We start from the raw sequence: 18661 nt of genomic DNA, 5'->3' as shown, positions 1-18661 counted from the left end.
TTAGTTGTTTTATATTCTTTGTTGTAATTGTGTTTGTCTGTTTTTCCATGTCAGGTCTTTGTCCCTGGATTTAATTCTTTTGATTTCTGCTTGAATCTTGGTTCCCTTTATTACTTTCTCCAACAATCCAAACAACTTTTTAAAAAAATATTTCGTGTTTTAGAGACACCTTATGGCCAAATGCCAGTGCTCAGTATAGATGGAAAAATTATCAACCAATCATGCGCGATATATCGGTACCTCGCCAGGGAATTCGGTAGGTTGATATTAATCTGCATTTAGTACTCGGCTATTTTCCTGTCAACGAAGCTCTCTAAGGAATAGGACGTGTCTTAGGATGATCTTTGGACACATCTGTCCTAAAGTTAGGATACCTCGATAGGTGTTCTAAGATGATCTTATGATACTCCTAAAACATAAGATGAACTTATGATGTCATAAATTGAAAGAATCAAAAATACATGGACGCTTCAAATTGTATACAGTGTATGTGTATCTCATAACGAAGGAATAAAATTTTACGAAATAGGGTGTTTTAGGGACAGAGGTAACCCATTAGATTATTATTTTCACATCCGCTGTTTACGGCATTTACTTTAAGGTAACTATTCTCATATACCATCAGTAATAACATTAGATACTCTGTTGAAATATTCCAGTCAATATAATATGAATTACACATTCCTAAAAAAATTGGTTAATTTCCTTGCTACTCTTGATTCGTGCAATACGTGGTTAACTACTTTTGAAGTTAAAGAAAATGATATCGAGTGGACCTCTGCTTCATGTGTATCAAAACTATGTACTTTAATTGACCAAAGGTAGATATTAGTTTTAAATTGTATTATTACACATTTACGACACGAATTCATTAGAATTAATAGTGTAATTGCTTGTAGAGTTTACCCGCTCTTTATACATTATAAATTTGATAGATACCCCTTTTCAATATATTCACCATCCGACATTGAATCGTAACAAATATAACAGTCTTAACACCATCTGAGGATTCATCCTAAAATCGCTTCGGTTTACACCGTACGACATGTCTCAGACATGTCCTAAGATCATCCTTATTGTATTCCTAAGACATGACAAGACATATCTACGGATACTTTCATTGACATGACCTCAGGACCATATCTTATCAATTCATGAAATCTCTGGAGTATTTTATTAAAAACAAACTTCTTTTCCAATCCGATGTCGAGTGGGTGGTCTTTATAGCATCACATAAGAAAAACCGAACCCAGAAAAAATAACTTAACTATGGCACTTCGACAATAAGGATTTTAAGCATTTAAGTAGTAGTCTTTGTAAGAATCACGGTAATTCTATAATATGTTACACCCCAAAAGACTACACATTGTTATGTCTGTTATAAAGTGGCTTTATAGGTTGAAGAAATTTATTATTATTCTTTCCAATATGTTTGCTCTTAGGATATAATCCACATTGAAAATTCAACAGTTTCTGTTGTATTTCATTGTCATTTACAGAGTTGTCTTCATTAACTTTGAATTCTGCAATGCATTCCCTATAATTTATGTCTCATATCAACAGGGGTTTTATAGAAAGCTGCATGTTAATTTCTGTTAACTATAACATTTTAAACTATCAAAAATAAAAATATGTAGGCTTTCCAACCATGAGACAAAGTTTTGCATGATTCGTATCTGGAGTGCTACTAAAAAAAAACGAGAATAAGTAACACATTATAAAAAGTTGTTTTTCCTAAGGTATGTATGGAGATAACGACATAGAAAGCACAATGATTGATGTTGTCATAGATACATTCAATGATGTCATGACGGAAATGGCTAAAATTTACTATGAAAATGATGAAGATAAAAAGGTATGTGGTTACAAGATGACGGTACAAAAGTATAAGGTTGCACTATACAAATGGGATTTAGGTGCTCTGTTTCGTATACAAAACTGACCCACAAACTTTAAGAAATAAAATCATGAATAAATGCGTAGAAAAAGGTACACTGTTTATTTGTATTTTTTTACAATAATACCATGCCTACTTACTTTTTCTGGCAGTTTTTAAGAGACTTATATTTTAGAAAACCAGTTTTTCGGCAGTTAATTTTTGAAGGCACAAAAAAATTATGAAAACTGATGTACATTTTATTATGTTACCATGGCTACAGATTTTTTATAACAAAATAGAAAAGAATATCTATCTTTTTTATGGATCTCCATAATGTAAGGTTTTGAAAAATATATACTTTTTACAGGAAAAAATGTTGGATTTGCTTTTTTTAAGTAATTGCCTCAAAATATTCACGAAGACTCTTTATTTATCCCCAAATCCCGTCTGGCTCTCGACTAGGTTTTTTTACAAAGCAAAATATTTTTATTCAAGGAAGAAATTAGACAGAATCTCAGGGAAATGGTTCTCCCAAAGTTCAAACAATTCATGGAGGGAATGATAAAGGCAAATGGATGTAGTTTCTTAGTTGGGTGGAAGGTATGTGTAACAATGGTTTATATGAAGTTAAACTTATTGATCGGTATTATTATTTTGTATTCTAATAAATTGGTATGCTCATGTTTTGGTTCATTTCGGTCATATATATCTATCACATCGCACAATCAAAGGCAAGATAAATCTGAATAAAAAGAAAATTGCCTACCCACATGTAGATGTTGAATACAATGTCTTCAAGTTATTAATGAATATATAAACATTACTTTAAAAATCTACATTTCCTATCATTAAGCCTCTTGTTGCAAAAAAAAAAGAAAAACAAACTTTCAACTACTTTTGAATAGTATGCTATGGTTACTGAAGATAAAGCATTGATAAACATTAACTTATATATAAAATTCATTACATTGAAAGTTTGATGAAATTTATTGTGCTTTATAACAATTCAAGGCTGTCTCTCGTGTATAAGATTAGCTACAAAACTTTTACAGGACGAAATATGTGAATATCAAAAAATAAATGTCTTATACTTTCCACGAAAGACAATCATAAATACCCACTTTTTTTCATTGAATACATTATAATTTCATGAGTGTTCATTTTTACAGATAAGATCAGTTCTAACCTCTTTGGGGAACTGTCAGGAGAACCAGCTCCAGGACAGTTCTAAAAGTGTCAGAGAACAGTTCTAGAGCCAGCTTTTCTGACAGTACTAGCAGTGCCGGCTCTACGAGAACAGTTCTGCTAGTAGAGCCGGCTTTACTGCCAGAACTGCCAGAAGAGCTGGTTCTAGAACTGTTCTTCTGACAGTTCTAGGGCAGTTTTGTTAGAGGTTACAACTGATCTCATATGTACTCAGAGATAGAATTAAATCATGGAAACTGGAGTTTCCTTGATTTATTTCGATTCTAATAGGACAATTGCGGTAACCTTAGACCCGCCATATTTGTCCATATTTGGCTGTACACTGTCAGTTGAAATGGTCGCTATTGAAACTTAGTGCTTTGTATCATTTATAATAGAGGAAAGGGTGAGCTAAGTAGAACGATATTAGATATGGCAATAGTTGTTTGCATTATAAGGTCACAGTGTTCACACATGGACAGGTACAACCTTTCATTCTTTGACGATTGTTTTGTTTTCATACATGATGGCACACGTGACGAGTGCTACCGTGTACGTGTGTAAATGGTTTTATTGGAACATAATACAACTTATAATATATTTTTTTTATTACATATGAATTTGATACTCATTCGTGCTACTGAAATAAATGAAAACAGCTGATACACATCGGAACGTTACGTGTGTTTGTTTACATCACAGGGCTTTGCTCCTACTATCCAATATGCAACCCACTAGTATATACCAGTGGGACTGCATATTTGATAATGGGAGCAAGCCCCGGTGTTATATACCAGTGGGACTGCATATTTGACAGTGGGAGCAAGCCCCGGTGTTATATACCAGTGGGACTGCATATTTGATAATGGGAGCAAGCCCCGGTGTTATATACCAGCCGGACTGCATATTTGATAATGGGAGCAAGCCCCTGTGTTATATACCAGTGGGACTGCATATTTGATAATGGGAGCAAGCCCCTGTGTTATATACCAGTGGGACTGCATATTTGATAATGGGAGCAAGCCCCTGTGTAAACATGGTTTAAGCTGATAAAATATTACAAAAAGAGCGTTGAGGATTAAGCGTTAATACTATAAATATCAAAAGGAAAATACTATAGTAGTAATTTACACACACACACACACACACAAGTTACGACCAATTAGTCGGGTGCAGCTAAATCAACCACCGTTATGGTCTCAAAGCCTTTCAAGGACGTCATATTAGAATATTTTTATCAGTAGAATTCATAAATGAACACTGACATGATTTAATACGATTTAACAGTACATAAAAACTGAAACCTGAGATTATTTTCGGTAGTTTCCTAGAATAAAACAAAATAACCTCTCAAGAACTTACCCTGTACCATGATGAAATTCATTTGTAGAACTTACAATGTATCATTTTGAAACAAGTAATCCTACACCTTCAAGCCTTGAAAGACATGCTCTAATATTATTTTCAGATGAGCCTAGCTGATATTGTTGTATTTGACCTCATAGACAAAGCGTCTGACGGTGGAACATTTTCTGTGGAGGCCGAGGATTGTCTTGATAACTTTGAACACTTGAAAGCGTTGATACATATCATAAAAACTTCTCCAAAGATTAAAGATTATTTGGAATCTCGTCCGTCTATATAAATATATTTACAATATGGAAAAGCAATAAAGAATACTCAATAAGACTATATAGTTGGATGTGATATATCAGTGCAGACACATGTTAATAGAATCACTTAACGTACAATGCTGTATTAAACACTATAATATTAAGTACAAAGATTGTTTACAGACATAATAGAAGCCAACATTTCAAGATATATATGATAACACAATCCTCTTGTAAATCTAGTTCGTATTGGAATGCTGTTACTTACTCCGTAATGGCATATGCTTATAAGCTATAAGTTAAATTAATATGATTTGCTGAAAAAAATGCCGTTAATAGCTATAAAGGCTTTCTGTATATATTATAATACTCAGGACACTTTCTCAGGATTTAACATATACAAGGACATTGCATTTTACATATCTTTAAAGGCACAGTTAATAAAACCGTTTTGGTATTTTATTATTATTTTGGATATTAAAGTCTTATCAAAAGTATTGCAAAAATATCCCGTTCCCCAGCCACATATCTGGTCGACCCCCTCACCGAAATTTGAACCCCTATTCTCGTCTGATATCTGCATGTCGGATCCATCTACAATTACTAATCAACCTGTAATAACAGATAACTTTGGTTATGACTTTGTCTACGACAATCGAGACTTGATTGATTTTCTTCTAACAGCACCAATGGCCTCAGTGTTCGCCTCGAATGGTCGCCGGTTGGATCTTATAAGGTCCAGTCACACCACTGACTTTAGGGTTCATTATTTAAAGCTGCATTTTCGTAAATTTTTGTTTCTGTTGAAATATACCTTAACTTTGAATTAATTGTACTCAATTGTACTTTTCTTTTATAATTTCATTTGATATTCACAAATAAAATGCATTAAATAAATGAAATAGGTGTGTATATATTTATTGTCTTGCAAGAAAAAAAATCGACCTAAATAAATTCGTATGCATGTGACTTCTGGTGACCTTAATCCGCGCATGTGCCGTAAGGGTCGCATCTTTAAAAACAAATCTGATTTCAAAGAGAAAGTGGTTCTTTAACGGCAAGGAAGACCGACGGACACAAGCCGTAAAAGAAAAAAGTTCGAATATAACGCAAAGATCCTTTTGTAATTAACGTATTGTGATATAATGGGGCTCAAATATGGTCATTATTTCTTTGAAAACTAATGAAAAATAGATGAAATGAAATGAATACAAGACACGTGCTTAATTACCCGTGTATCTGTGATTGTTATTTTTTTTACCAAGGTTAAACTATTTTTAACCCCGGTGAATGTCCTGTCGGCAAAAAATAGTTAGATTAGAGCTATTGATCTTCTCTGATTAAAAAAAACACGTTGTTTTCACAATATTCTGTAGGTATCATCGACATTTATTCAACTGCATTACTACAAACTTATTTCATTGAATCAGCAAAATTCTGAACAAATTTGGCAGCTGATGCAGCTTTAATTTACCTTTCGCTTCGACATACTTCGACCATACGGGCCCAATTTCAACACAAAATTCCATGCAACTGCAGACAAACCTGTGAATCTACAAAAAATAAAGTAGTGGCATTACCCACATGTGAGAAAGTTACATTAATTTTATGTAACATTATATGAAAAACTGACCTGACCTTTTCTGTGTTAATTTGGTCAATTCTGCAGACAATGCCAAAATAAAATAAGTTAAGATCATGTTTTGAGATGTTCCCTATGTACTTAAGGAAAAGTTGACAGACTGGAAGTAAAGATAATGCCACCAATACATAATAGGGGATTTAATCCAGATTCGAGCGGTGATAAAAAAAAAGGATAAAGACTTATACAGGGAAATAGACACACACAACAAAGAGCAATAAATGACCAAAAATAATATGCACAACAAAGAAACAAAAGTAAATAAGTATTCCAGACTCCACTGAAAACTAGGAGCATGAAAGGAATATATCTCTATGAATATAATCTACTCTAGATAAATGCATCAAAGACTTTGATGTAAATAGCATGCACAATATGAGTATTATTGTTGTATACGACATCATACTCGCATCTATCGTTGTGTAACGTTATAGTAAGCAAATCTAAGCTTTTTATTCAAGTTCACATTTAAATTAGTTTCTTGGATAAAGCAATTGTCAAGTACAATTATTCATATATCCAATCTTTGTTTATATTAGTAAAGTGTTTCATGAATTATATATCAGCATTTCTCGCAAGGGTGTGCCTGCAGTTATGTACTGTAATACATGTATAGTCAGTTATAATTTAGGTCTCGTTGGATTAACATCAATAAAATGTAGTCTCTCAATATCTCTGGATTATTTGGGCTTCTTATGGAACCAAGTTGTTCCCCAGTATACCTTACAAAGGTACCACACAACAATGATTTACAAAATCTTGCACTGGCTGGTATAATATTTTTGTAATACCTACCGGTTTCAGTGGCTAGGCTGTGCGCACTTTCGTTCAATTTGAGCGTAAATATTTATTAACGTATTTTGTAGCTCAAAATTCGATACAATTATGCTATAAAACATGATTTCTTATATGAGTTAATTGATTCACGAGTTTATAAGAATAGTGCTCATTTATGTCTTTATTAAATTGTACCAGAGATAAATCAAATGTGTCTAAGTTAAATAAAGTTTTTAGTTGTTCTACTGATTTCTCCCATGAAGGGCAGTTTTCAGAAATGCAGATCTTTATAAATCCTATACATATTCTGTACATTATTCTATTATCATTAGTCGTTTATAGTATTTAAACACACGCGTAAAAGCCTTAAAACATTATGGTGCTAGCCCTAATTCTGTGTGAATTGTTAGATTGGATGTCTTGCTGTGCACACCTAAAATATGTCTCATAATCTCGTAATCAACTTTTTTGGTTTTTTTTCAATTAAAAAAAATTAAATTATGTGTATTTTTTTGACTATATCTTGTGGTCCGCTACCCAAATCTCTAGTCCTATCTCTAACCTGTCTTTAAGCAGTAGCTGGCTGACCATTCTTTTACTCTTCTGAGGCTGATTGTATAATTGATCTTATCCAAAAGAAAGAACATCGTTTACCCAGGTCCTTTGATCTCAGTTTCCCTTAAATAGAAAATGTTTTATCTTTAAACAATCTTAGTTAAAATTTGATAAAAATAAATAACTAGATAATTTTTTTGCTAGATATCAATTTCACGGTTAAATTGTAAATCCAGTATAATATCATCATTATATATAACTATATTAAGACGCCACCGTTGCTTTATAGAAAGGCTTTTGGACCTAGGTTATTAAAAAAAAACGTCTCATACGTTGTCTATAAACGTTTATATCCATATCTTATTGAAAAAGTATAACGTTGTTTCTGACAAACAGATTATATAGATGATGGATTTTCCTAATGCCTACACATTAATTTTCTGTAGTTTTTAATTTTATGTTATTATTTCATCTTGAACTTCAAGAGATGAGTCTTCCTCACAATTTGAAGCTGTCTTTGTTTCACTTGATTTTAATTCATAAATTTATTTTCATAACTTCTATACTGTTTTACTACTGATTTTACTAAATTTGACTGGTGGTAATTTTATTCTGCCCATTTGTGTTGAAATTTACCGGAGATATGTTATAGAAGTGAGATGCTTAGCGCTATAAAACATGGTTTAACCCACCTTTCATACCAAGTCAAGACCGTTGCGGTGATTTTTTAAATTTTCGATTGCCACTTGCTTTTATCTATTGCCTAGATTTTATCAGTTCGGTAATTTTGTTGTTATCACCCTTCATTTCAGACTATATATCAAGCATAAAGAAAGACGAAAAGCGTGTTTAACTTTAAGAAGACGGTAAATCGAATGACCTTAAATTTTAAAACAAAAATGTAATAATACCGTTGTATATTAAAAGGGACGACAGTATATAAGGTACGACACCACTAGTCATTACTAAATAATTTTAATTTTAAGTAGAACGGCGTTGTTTTATTGTACCAAAAAATAACCTTACAGGTTCATTAAATAGAACATCTATTGTGAACATCACTACGGTCGATCGATACAGTATATAAAAGGTAGCTATACCCCGTTGTTATACGTTTATTTTGCGCACAGATACTGCGGGAGAATGCCGTCTTACAAACTATCATATTTTAAAGGAAAGGGTAGAGGTGAAGTAGCCAGGCTTCTGTTTGTCTATTCTGGAACGGCGTTCGAAGATGAACGATTGGAAGGAGAATCATGGCTTGCATTTAAACCAAGTAAGTAAACATTCATATGGAGCGGATTTGCTAATACTTTGCTAATGATTTGCTAATAAAATTACTAAACATATCGTTTTATGTGAACATTTGATTATATGAATATGTGATTCTTGTAATGCATGAATTAATTTAACGAAAGGTAAAAGTCAATGATTTATATAAATTTTGAGTCACTGATATTATTCGAGAGAACACGAGTAACTTCACAATGGATTTTTTTACGTGTGACCTTTTTTTTAACGTGTGACTGGCCCCGTGCAGGTCCGGGTGTTAAAAGAATAGGCCTGCAGCAGCGCTAAACCCTGGCGTGTTACATGCTGGGGTTGTCAGGCTATAATACGGAAAACCTGACCGCAACCATAGTGGTGCACCGTGTTGGGAAAGATGCCACGTTCCTCGCACGTTAAAGAACCCTACTGTGGTAATCTCCCGGAGTAGGAACCATACGTCTCCGCCACAGGAGGCTATATTGCCCGACCCTACCCACCTCTCCCTATTTCCAGTGGCAATCAAAATTTGTCGACCAAATTGTCCTTGTGTCCCATCCCTTTTTTATTTCATCATCATTTCATGTTCATTTTATCATCAATTTCATGTTCATCGTCTGAATATAGCTGAAATATTGCTGCTCGGACGTTAAACCCCAACAAACAAACATTTACGTGTGACCTTTAAATAGTTGAACCTCTATGAGATATTTCGTTAGATTGTGCATTATATTCAAAGTTCGTGATAAATGTATTGATTTCATTTCTATATTGTATATGCATTCATGTAATATATGGGTTATTGAGGGGTCATTCGTTAAATTGAAAACTGAATAAAGAAATTAAAATCGTACTAGGTCGGTTCCACATTAGGTTTGGTTTTCTTTTATCATCTAATTCATTTGAATAAAGACGTCGCGCACAAAGTTGACTCCACGAACGTAACGTTTTCAAATCACGTTTTCCTTTTTTTTAATTGACCATCAAACGTTACCTCATTTGAAAGCATTTTTTTCTGTTCACTACCTGAATCCATTTTTATATTTTATGATTACGTGTGTTTGTTATTAAGAGGAGGCTTTCTGATGATTTGTCTTATTGACTTTTTATACCATAAATTTCGAAATATGACCTAATGTCTGCGTACTATTCAACATCAATTGCGGGGTGATTTTATAATATTTCATTGTTTTGAGAATATTTCTTTTTCAAACGGCCTTATTTGGAGCATGAGTATGAATTAAATTTATCATAGTAACAATCAAATTTCTGCCTTTTACTCTCGTTTTAAATAAACACAACCATGAACAAAATTAAACTTTATTAACAGTTATTGAAATTTTAGTCGACTTCTCACTCGTCAAGGCAGCACAGTATATTTCTACGGAGGGAATCGTCAATAGAAACTGTTCCGTCGTCACCCAGTTCTAGTTCTGAACATATACGTATACACTACAGAAAGCGCGGGAACAATAGCAGGAATACGTTTTATCAGTTTTTGTTCTAGTGGATTTATGTTCACCATTCCGAAATAATATCAGTGTATTATTTTTGTTCCTGGAGGATATGTTATCCCCCATTTGTCAATTGATTCTTTCCTTAGAACCGTCATTTGTTTGCTTGCTTTAACAAGATAATAAGGAACATTAACATCGACTTCTTAAACGGCAATTATTGTTCCATTCGACACAAGGTCGTAAAGGTGTTCAATGTCATCAGCAACTTCCACTTCTTCTGATTCCTGATCATCAATTTCTTTAGTCATTTTTAAGATAAAAAAGTTGCCAATTTGGTCAACATTCATGCAATCGTCATAATCTGTATTTAAACATTTTTCAAACCTATAGCAGGACAACTTTCTAATTTTTACTGTTCCGTAGAAAATACCTGGTGAATTATATTGATCGAGTCGATATGACAGAAAATCCTTCGTGCGCATTTTGAATCATCAGCAGTTTTATAAAGATGTTTTGTTGCAAAGTCATACAAGTCATGTGCACTTTGAATCACATGCTGCCCATGAATAACAGACAAATCAGCTTGCTTTTTGATGAAACCGCCGGCTGCATCTTGAGGACCACGAGCATGCGAAGTCTCAAACAAGTTTTTATCTACAGTTTTAATATGGTTTACCTCCACGCAACAACTTCCTATATATGGTATAGTAATACTGTTTTTCCTGACTGTCAGCGTCCGTCATTGCGTCATAACCGATACCTTCATTTTGGCAGCTGTAGTTATACTAGGATAAGTTTGATTATCACAGAATGCGTTCAAGGGAAACCACTTTTCATAGGGGAAAAGTGGGGGGGGGGGCTTTGTTGAAAATTATTGAGTTACATGTAGGCCTATACATGTATATAGCCTGGGTAGCGGGATAGCGAATCCTTTTTTACGGATTTCTTACAAATTTTGTTGAATTGTTAGCTTCGATATGATTTATTTTAACAGAAATTTGTCATGGAAGCACTTTTCTGGTATAGTGGCTTGATCTTGTCTGAAGAAAACATCTATGGACGCGTATGTGTGTTATCGTGAACTCACTGATGTTCTTTATTTTTTTGTATAATTTCGTCCTATTTCAAGCCTACCTCGCTTTTTCCATTCTGTTAGAAAATACAACATCATCTTCACAATTATAAGAAGATTCTGATATTTTGGAATGCCTCCTATAAAATTTCATATAGTCATTTCCTTTGCGTCTTTTGTCTTCCTTTTGTCTATTTCTTACGTTATATTCTCTTTGTCTTTTTGCACCTGCGCTGTCCTTGTATACTCTTGAATTCTCTTTTGCAATTGGTTTAGGTAGTACAATACAGTTAGGTCATTTCTGAAAATTTGGTCTCATTTTGTTGAAACAAAGCTGTTTTGAGGCACTCCACACAGACATTTCTAGTGTTTTGTCATAAAAAAGTGCATATTTTCTAAATCCTTGGTGTGTAGAGGTTCAAGTCATTTATAAGTAACTTAGTGATTTTTCTTATAAAATCCAGTAGCCATGGTAACATATTGAAAAAAAAATATTACTGAGTTTTAGTACAAATCAGGGGTGCCTTTCAAAAACTAACAGCCACATACTATGTTTTATAAAATATCAGGCACTTAGACACTACCACAGGATGAAAGCATGCATGGAGTAGGTGGAAAAAAGGTAAAAATAATAAGACCCTTTTCGATTTATACTCTCACACTTTTAGTCCCAAAAGTTCGTGCGAAATAAGGTATTTTGAAAATCAGCCATCTGATGCTGAGGAGAGAACCTAATGCGACAGGGGACTGAAACGTTCCGAATACCATTTTTCATTTAAATTACACCTGTTTACCATTACATATATTACATCTGTCTATGTATAAATGCTTATCTTCATTTAATCAATATATCTACCAAATTTCAACTTTTAATTTTAAGTTTTACAAAATTTGACCGGGGTAACTTGGTGTGCGAAACAGTGCTCCTTAATGTGACTGTATAGTGCACCCTTATTTTTATGGTAGGATTTGCCTTTTTGTTGTCTTCTTTTCTGCTATTTTAATTCTTTGTTCAGTCGAATTCTTTCCGCTGATGATAACTTCCTGCTTGCCTGTTGAAAATTTAATTAGTGAATTCCATGCATAACGTCGATTTTTTCCCATGCAGAAAACAAACGCATGACAAGACTTTGGACATTTATTTTATCACATATCTTTTAACTTAATTGTTCATAAGATTTCTTTTTCTAGTACAAAATAGTAGAACATATGAACATTCTCGGAATAAAAATAGGTATATGCTGAGACCTTTGAAACGACAAAATAAGCGACTGATTCGTGACATTTATCCAGTAATTTGCCTTAAAAACGTAATTACTTGACGTTACGCGCGCTGTTCGTACCTATAGTGGTAACACAACGTTACGACGTTTTTTGGGGAAAATCTGAGGAAATGTGGACGCTATTTTTCTTAGATAAAAAGTTGTCTGATAAATAACCACGAAAACAATCACAACTTTCTGTGACTAATGATCAACCGCACCATGCAATCTAGAATAGCTTTGAAGAACTCAGTCTGATGTTTATAATGTATTATAAATTATAAAATTGCTTTTATGAAGAAATAAACAAGAGGGCAATACTATCATTAGTAATCCTTTTGACATAAATTAAAATTAAATTATTTTATTGTAAGTGAGTTTTGTATTTGTGACATATTCCCATATCCTTTCTTTTTCTAAAGACATATTTAAAATATTTGTGGCGGTGCCTCATTCAGTAATATTTTTGTTTGATTCTCTCCTGTTTTCATGGGGAGGAAGCACCAAAAAAAATGTTCCTGCCATGGTTGATGTGCTGTGTATTTAATATAACATTTCCCCATATCCTTTCTTTCTCATGATAGTTTTTTTCACCGAACCCGTGTATTAACGTTATCACTAGGAAAACTGTGATGGTAAAAATAAAAAAAAGGTTTTTATAGGCCTAGTTGCGAATATTTTTATAATCAAAAACTTTCAGCAACATACATGTATATTAATTTAATGGTTAATCTAGATGTGTGTCTTTTACTGTAAGAATGACATTTTCGAAACCGCACTGGTGATTTTTTCTTAAAAAATACGACAATATCGAATTTTAATTGTTGTTTTGAATATAATTCTAACTTGATAATGCGAATTGCAGCTGTTAAGTGTAAACTCATGCAAAAAAATCGCCAACCACACTTACGGAACGTCGCTTTTACCGTTATTGAAAACGTGATTTTTATGGCGTTGTGACAATTTGTAAGATTTGTAAAATATGCTGTTGTAAGAGTAATAAGAATCAGAAATTAAAAGTCTAGGACTTAATGAAAAGCTGAGAAAAATAACATTTAGAAAACAGTTGTTGTTGGAAAACGGAATGTAGCAATAATATTAAAATAAGACGTGAACTTTGCATAAATTGCCGTAATGCGAAAAAGAGCGTGTGTGATATTTTGTAAGACTCAATAAAAGTTGCCATATTTCGTAAAACTCTGTTTTTCTTTTAAAATATGTTGAAATTTATGATTTTGAGTAAAATAATATTACTTAAATGTAAAAAGAATGTATCCCTGTCCATATATGATACTCCTTTTCTTTGTTTGAATTGGTGTACTAATTCTGTTGTGTTCTGTTGGACAGTTTTGTCCATGGTATTTCTGAACAGTTGCCGGGGAATGAGGTCACCGTGACGTCCAAATAAAACAACATTAAAAAAACGTGAATATTTGCCATTTCTTTTAAATTCGTTTTATTATGAAAAACAAATTTTCTATGTCATTTTGAAACTATTCATGCGAATAAAAATTGAACAATTACATATTTCCACATTTTTAGGATGTATATGACTACGGCGCTTTATTTTGACATTTATCCAGCTAAATATATTGGTACACCCATAATCTTTAAGAATAATTCATAATTCGGTAGATTACAACAGGTTAATTAGTTTTATCGCATTTTTAATGGTCGATTACGCCGCTATTTTGAAACAAGTACGAACAGCGCGCGTTAAGTCCTTATAATTGTAACAAGATAACTGGACTTTAAAAAGTTAAAAGTGTTCGGCCTGAATCATTGAATCAACAATATTTAGCAGAAATTTAAAAAGCAATTGAAAAGCACATTTAGAACATGTAAATTATTTTGTAATATAAAATAGTGACAACAGGCATTTTCTTACCGATTCTTCCATTTTTCAATGTTGATCCTCTAAGTATCTACTTTTTACGCGTGTCGTACAACTTTTCGATCACATATTCCGTGGCCATTTTTGAATTTTTTGCGTTGAATTTTGTATGACGTCATAGTCCCAATCCGCGAATTCTATCATACAAAATTTTGGAAAATCTGTTAAGTTTTTTAGAAGTGATAGGCAAAAACTTCTTTTTATTGTCACTTATTGTTACAAGTTTCCCGGTTATTTTTTACAGCTTTCTGTCTGTTATTTTCATGTTTTATATATAATTATAGCGATAGCATAATGAGTTGTGGAATAAAATAGTTGGTATTTGCTATTTTATCGTGAAAAAATGTTCTTCTCCAAAATTATTTTTATCACGAGTGCATTAAACTACATGAAATAGCGCAAATTACAATTGAAGTCAACTTTGTGCGCGTCGTCAAAATATACTGAAAAGTTCATGTTTTAAAAACTTATGTTATGTCATTGCTTGGTCATTTAGTCAAATTTCTAAAGCCGTGATCCATTTTACATCAGAAAGTGAAATTTGCCTATGGAAGGTGCATATTTACAGCAAAGAGGATAAGCAAGCGGACATGCACGCGCCATCATTGTTGTTTGGAGTTGGGTGTTTTAGAAATGGCAGCAAATTGTGTGTCAAAAGTGCATAGTCTTTCCACCATAAAAATGTGTCCAATATGACTCTTGGGACCACATTGGTCCCAAAATGTACATGAATCAAAAGGCTGGAGGGGTATCAGCTCTGTTAGGGTAATGTCTAGCACTAATTTATAGTATTCTGGTACCGTAGAGACCCGTATGTATGAAGGTTTATTTTGCTTTTTCGTCACAATTTTTTAAATATCACCTTGCGTGTAGTTCCGTAAAATGATATAACCCATTGACACGATCTATCGTTTCATTGTTAAGTTTCTTACTTTTCCTCTTTACAAGTACATATCTTTGTTTAACTCATGTGATGTTAGTGTACGGGTACTTCCAAGAAGACCTAGAAGACCATTCTGGAGAGAACTAAAACGTCTGAATTTCGAATGTTCGATTTTAGGTACACCATACGGTCAATTACCAGTGTTAACAGTTGATGGCAAGATGATCAACCAGTCTGGTGCTATTTATAGATGTATTGCCAGAGATGTAGGTCAGTAACAACATATAAATGTTCATCTAAAAACCATGCAACAGAATCTTCGCTTCGTTTCAAAAACACTTATTTTGGGTATAGGTTTTGGTAGGAGAGGGACTTCGGCCGTTTTCCCTTGGATTCTGACCACTCGTAAACTATAGCGAACGATCGGAACATTACAATATGTGGTAAAGGTTTATGGGTCGTCCCCGATTCAGGTTTTTTTTTCACTTAATGTTTTAGGTCAATATTTCATTACAATAGTGGTATTTTTAAATTTTAGTTTATAGTATTAAAGTGTGTACTTATCACAGGAAAGTTTGCTCAAGTCCTCTGGCAATACTCAAATGAATAGTTTTTATGAAAAAATTCAAACTTAGAAGATTTACTTCATTTAAATGAAATCATTTAAACCGGGTAACAATTCAAAGATACCAAAACCTATCAGAGAACAAAGACAATTTTTGAAACAATTAAGGAACAAACAACAAAGAAGATGCTTACTCTTAGAATTTAAAACCACCCAGAGTTTACCAAAACCATGTTCATTCGTAAGACATATTTTATGTTCCACTATTTTATATATAGTTCATCTTTAGTAAATAACATCAACTATATTTAGATTACATGTTTTATAGGGATGTATGGAAAGAACAATGTGGAGAGTTCTATGATTGACGTCATGTTGGAAACTGTAAATGATATGATTACCGAGTTAACGAAAATCTATCGCGAAAAAGATGAAGCCAAGAGGGTAAGTAACAAAACTGCTGTTAAGACTTTAATTATTCTGATGAAGCCAAGAGGGTAACTTACGGAACTGCAGTTTATACTTTAATTATAATGATGAAGCCAAGAGGGTTACTTACGGAACTGCAGTTTATACTTTAATTATAATGATGAAGCCAAGAGGATTACTTACGGAACTGCAGTTTATACTTTAATTATTCTGATGAAGCCAAGAGGGTTACTTACGGAACTGCAGTTTATACTTTAATTATTCTGATGAAGCCAAGAGGGTTACTTACGGAACTGCAGTTTATACTTTAATTATTCTGATGAAGACAGGAGGGTAACTCATAGTACTGCAGATTATATTTTAATTGTTCTGATGAAGACAGGAGGGTAACTTGTAGTACTGCAGTTCAGACTTGGATTTTAATGGTAGGATGATTTTATCTTTGAAGATCTTAGACTTAATCCTGCCCACCTTTTTTATCATAGGTTTGATGGTGTTGTTTCTCCTCTTTATGTGTTTGTTTTTACAACAAACGGATCTACATTTTATATTTAACTGTACATATTGATCTAGAAAGAATATGAAAAACTATTTGTTTTTTTCTGCAGGTGGAAATCTCAAAAACTTTGAGTGAGACATCCATTCCCAAATACCTCAACTTCATCGAGAAGACTTTGAAAGATAATGGTGGGAAGTTCCTGGTTGGTTCCAGTGTAAGTATAGAGTTGTTTGAAATGAAATACCATAATAACGTATATAACATTTTTTTCTATGTACCTTAAGATGGTGTGTTTCCTATGTCATATGTAAAATAAGAAAGAAAAAAATTGAGACATTTAAGGTTCTTCAGGTATAAAAACAATGAAAGCATAATGTAACCAGAGTAGATTGTTTTGGACGCTTATAAGCGTGTTTCTCTTCAAGTGATGAAAAAATCAACGGGCTTACTATTAAAATCTTCATATATTTTGATAATCAATTGGAAGGTAAGAGTGAGTTTTAAATAATTAATTGGACAGTAAGAGTGAACTAACAGAACATGATACCAAGGTGCAGAAGCATAACGAAGATTGAACCAAACTCGTCCCTTTGGGATTCTTGACAGGAGTGGTATTTTGGTTACGATTATTTAAAGGTATCCATTTTGGTATACATGTTGCTGCAGGAAAACTTTCTGTCTGTATTGCAAAGTAAATGTGACTTAATATACTCAGCATATTTTGATTTTGGCACATCGCAACCACTGCATACAATTCCACTTAATTAAAAGATTTAAAAAAAAATGCTGTTATTTAAAGTTCGCGCTTTATATTATGGTAAAGATTTCAACGACGTTATATCAAGTGGTAATCTCGTTTTCGAAAGAAGCCCATGAATTTGTCAAATCGTCAAATGATATGTGCCTCACAATAACAAAGTACTGGTAAGACAAAACACTAGTTACATGAACACTATTTAAAACGTTACATCACATGTGAAAGATCAAAATTGTTCAACAATGCTAATTCTAATTACAATTAACATTATTCGATGCACATTCATTGATTTATGATGAGATTAAATACTTTCGGATGCATCTCTTTTAGATGAGTCTTGCTGACATAGTTACATTTGACCTCATAGACAAGATAACGGATGGAGGTCCTCTGTCGAAATCAATTAAAGATTGTTTGAATGGGTTTCCGGTTACCACAGCATTCGTCAATAGTGTCAAATCAGAGCCAAAGATCAAGAAACACTTGGAAACCCGTCCAGTGACTGATTTCTGAGCACATTTTCCTTAGATCTGATCTTATATACGATGTCATGAGTGCAATGAGTTCCATTTTTGTCTTAATTATTTGTTTTTGGAATGTAGTAAATATTTTATACTACGACTTGTGTAAGATATGTGGGCAGCAGTCATGTTTCTACGTTATGTTGTTTTTCAATGTGCTTAATAAATATTATTTTTTTTTAATGTGAGAATTTATTATCAATAACATAAAAGGGGGATGCAGTAGCGGAATATGATTTAATAGAAAATATCAAAACTGTTATTTATATCTTGAATTAAATAGGTTTATTTCAGAATAGCCACACTTAAAAAAAATAAATTGAAGCAGGACCTAATGCCCCTGTCCTGTGTTTTAAACGTTATAAAATCATTGTGGAAATTCATCCTTGGAATAGCTAAGAATAG

General features: G+C 33.0%; 3 protein-coding genes across 3 annotated transcripts in view; all 3 read left to right on the top strand.

Annotated features, from left to right (window-relative positions):
• LOC148626941 (glutathione S-transferase 1-like) overlaps window positions 1-2479 on the top strand; it is a 36585-nt gene extending 34106 nt beyond the window's left edge. The window contains exon 6 of the transcript XR_015919131.1: window positions 2375-2479. The gene's annotated coding sequence lies outside the window, so the exon portion shown is untranslated. The remainder of the gene's footprint in view (window positions 1-2374) is intronic.
• LOC148626940 (glutathione S-transferase-like) lies at window positions 2385-5569 on the top strand. The gene is made up of 2 exons (XM_088564138.1): window positions 2385-2479; window positions 4533-5569. Exons 1-2 carry the CDS (start codon window positions 2402-2404, stop codon window positions 4707-4709), a joined length of 255 nt encoding a protein of 84 aa, XP_088420264.1. The 5' UTR covers window positions 2385-2401; the 3' UTR covers window positions 4710-5569.
• A 3119-nt stretch (window positions 5570-8688) lies between these two features.
• LOC148626939 (glutathione S-transferase 1-like) lies at window positions 8689-18439 on the top strand. The gene is made up of 5 exons (XM_088562720.1): window positions 8689-8927; window positions 15663-15755; window positions 16379-16494; window positions 17088-17192; window positions 18066-18439. Exons 1-5 carry the CDS (start codon window positions 8795-8797, stop codon window positions 18246-18248), a joined length of 630 nt encoding a protein of 209 aa, XP_088418846.1. The 5' UTR covers window positions 8689-8794; the 3' UTR covers window positions 18249-18439.
• Window positions 18440-18661: the final 222 nt, after the last annotated feature.

The sequence above is a fragment of the Perna viridis genome, chromosome 1 (assembly GCF_037379345.1).
Source record: "Perna viridis isolate PV_CMFRI_1.1 ecotype Kerala chromosome 1, ASM3737934v1, whole genome shotgun sequence".
Lineage (NCBI taxonomy): Eukaryota > Metazoa > Mollusca > Bivalvia > Mytilida > Mytilidae > Perna > Perna viridis.
The sequence above is the reverse complement of the archived record's forward strand: the minus strand, read 5'-3'. Positions and strand labels throughout refer to the sequence as shown.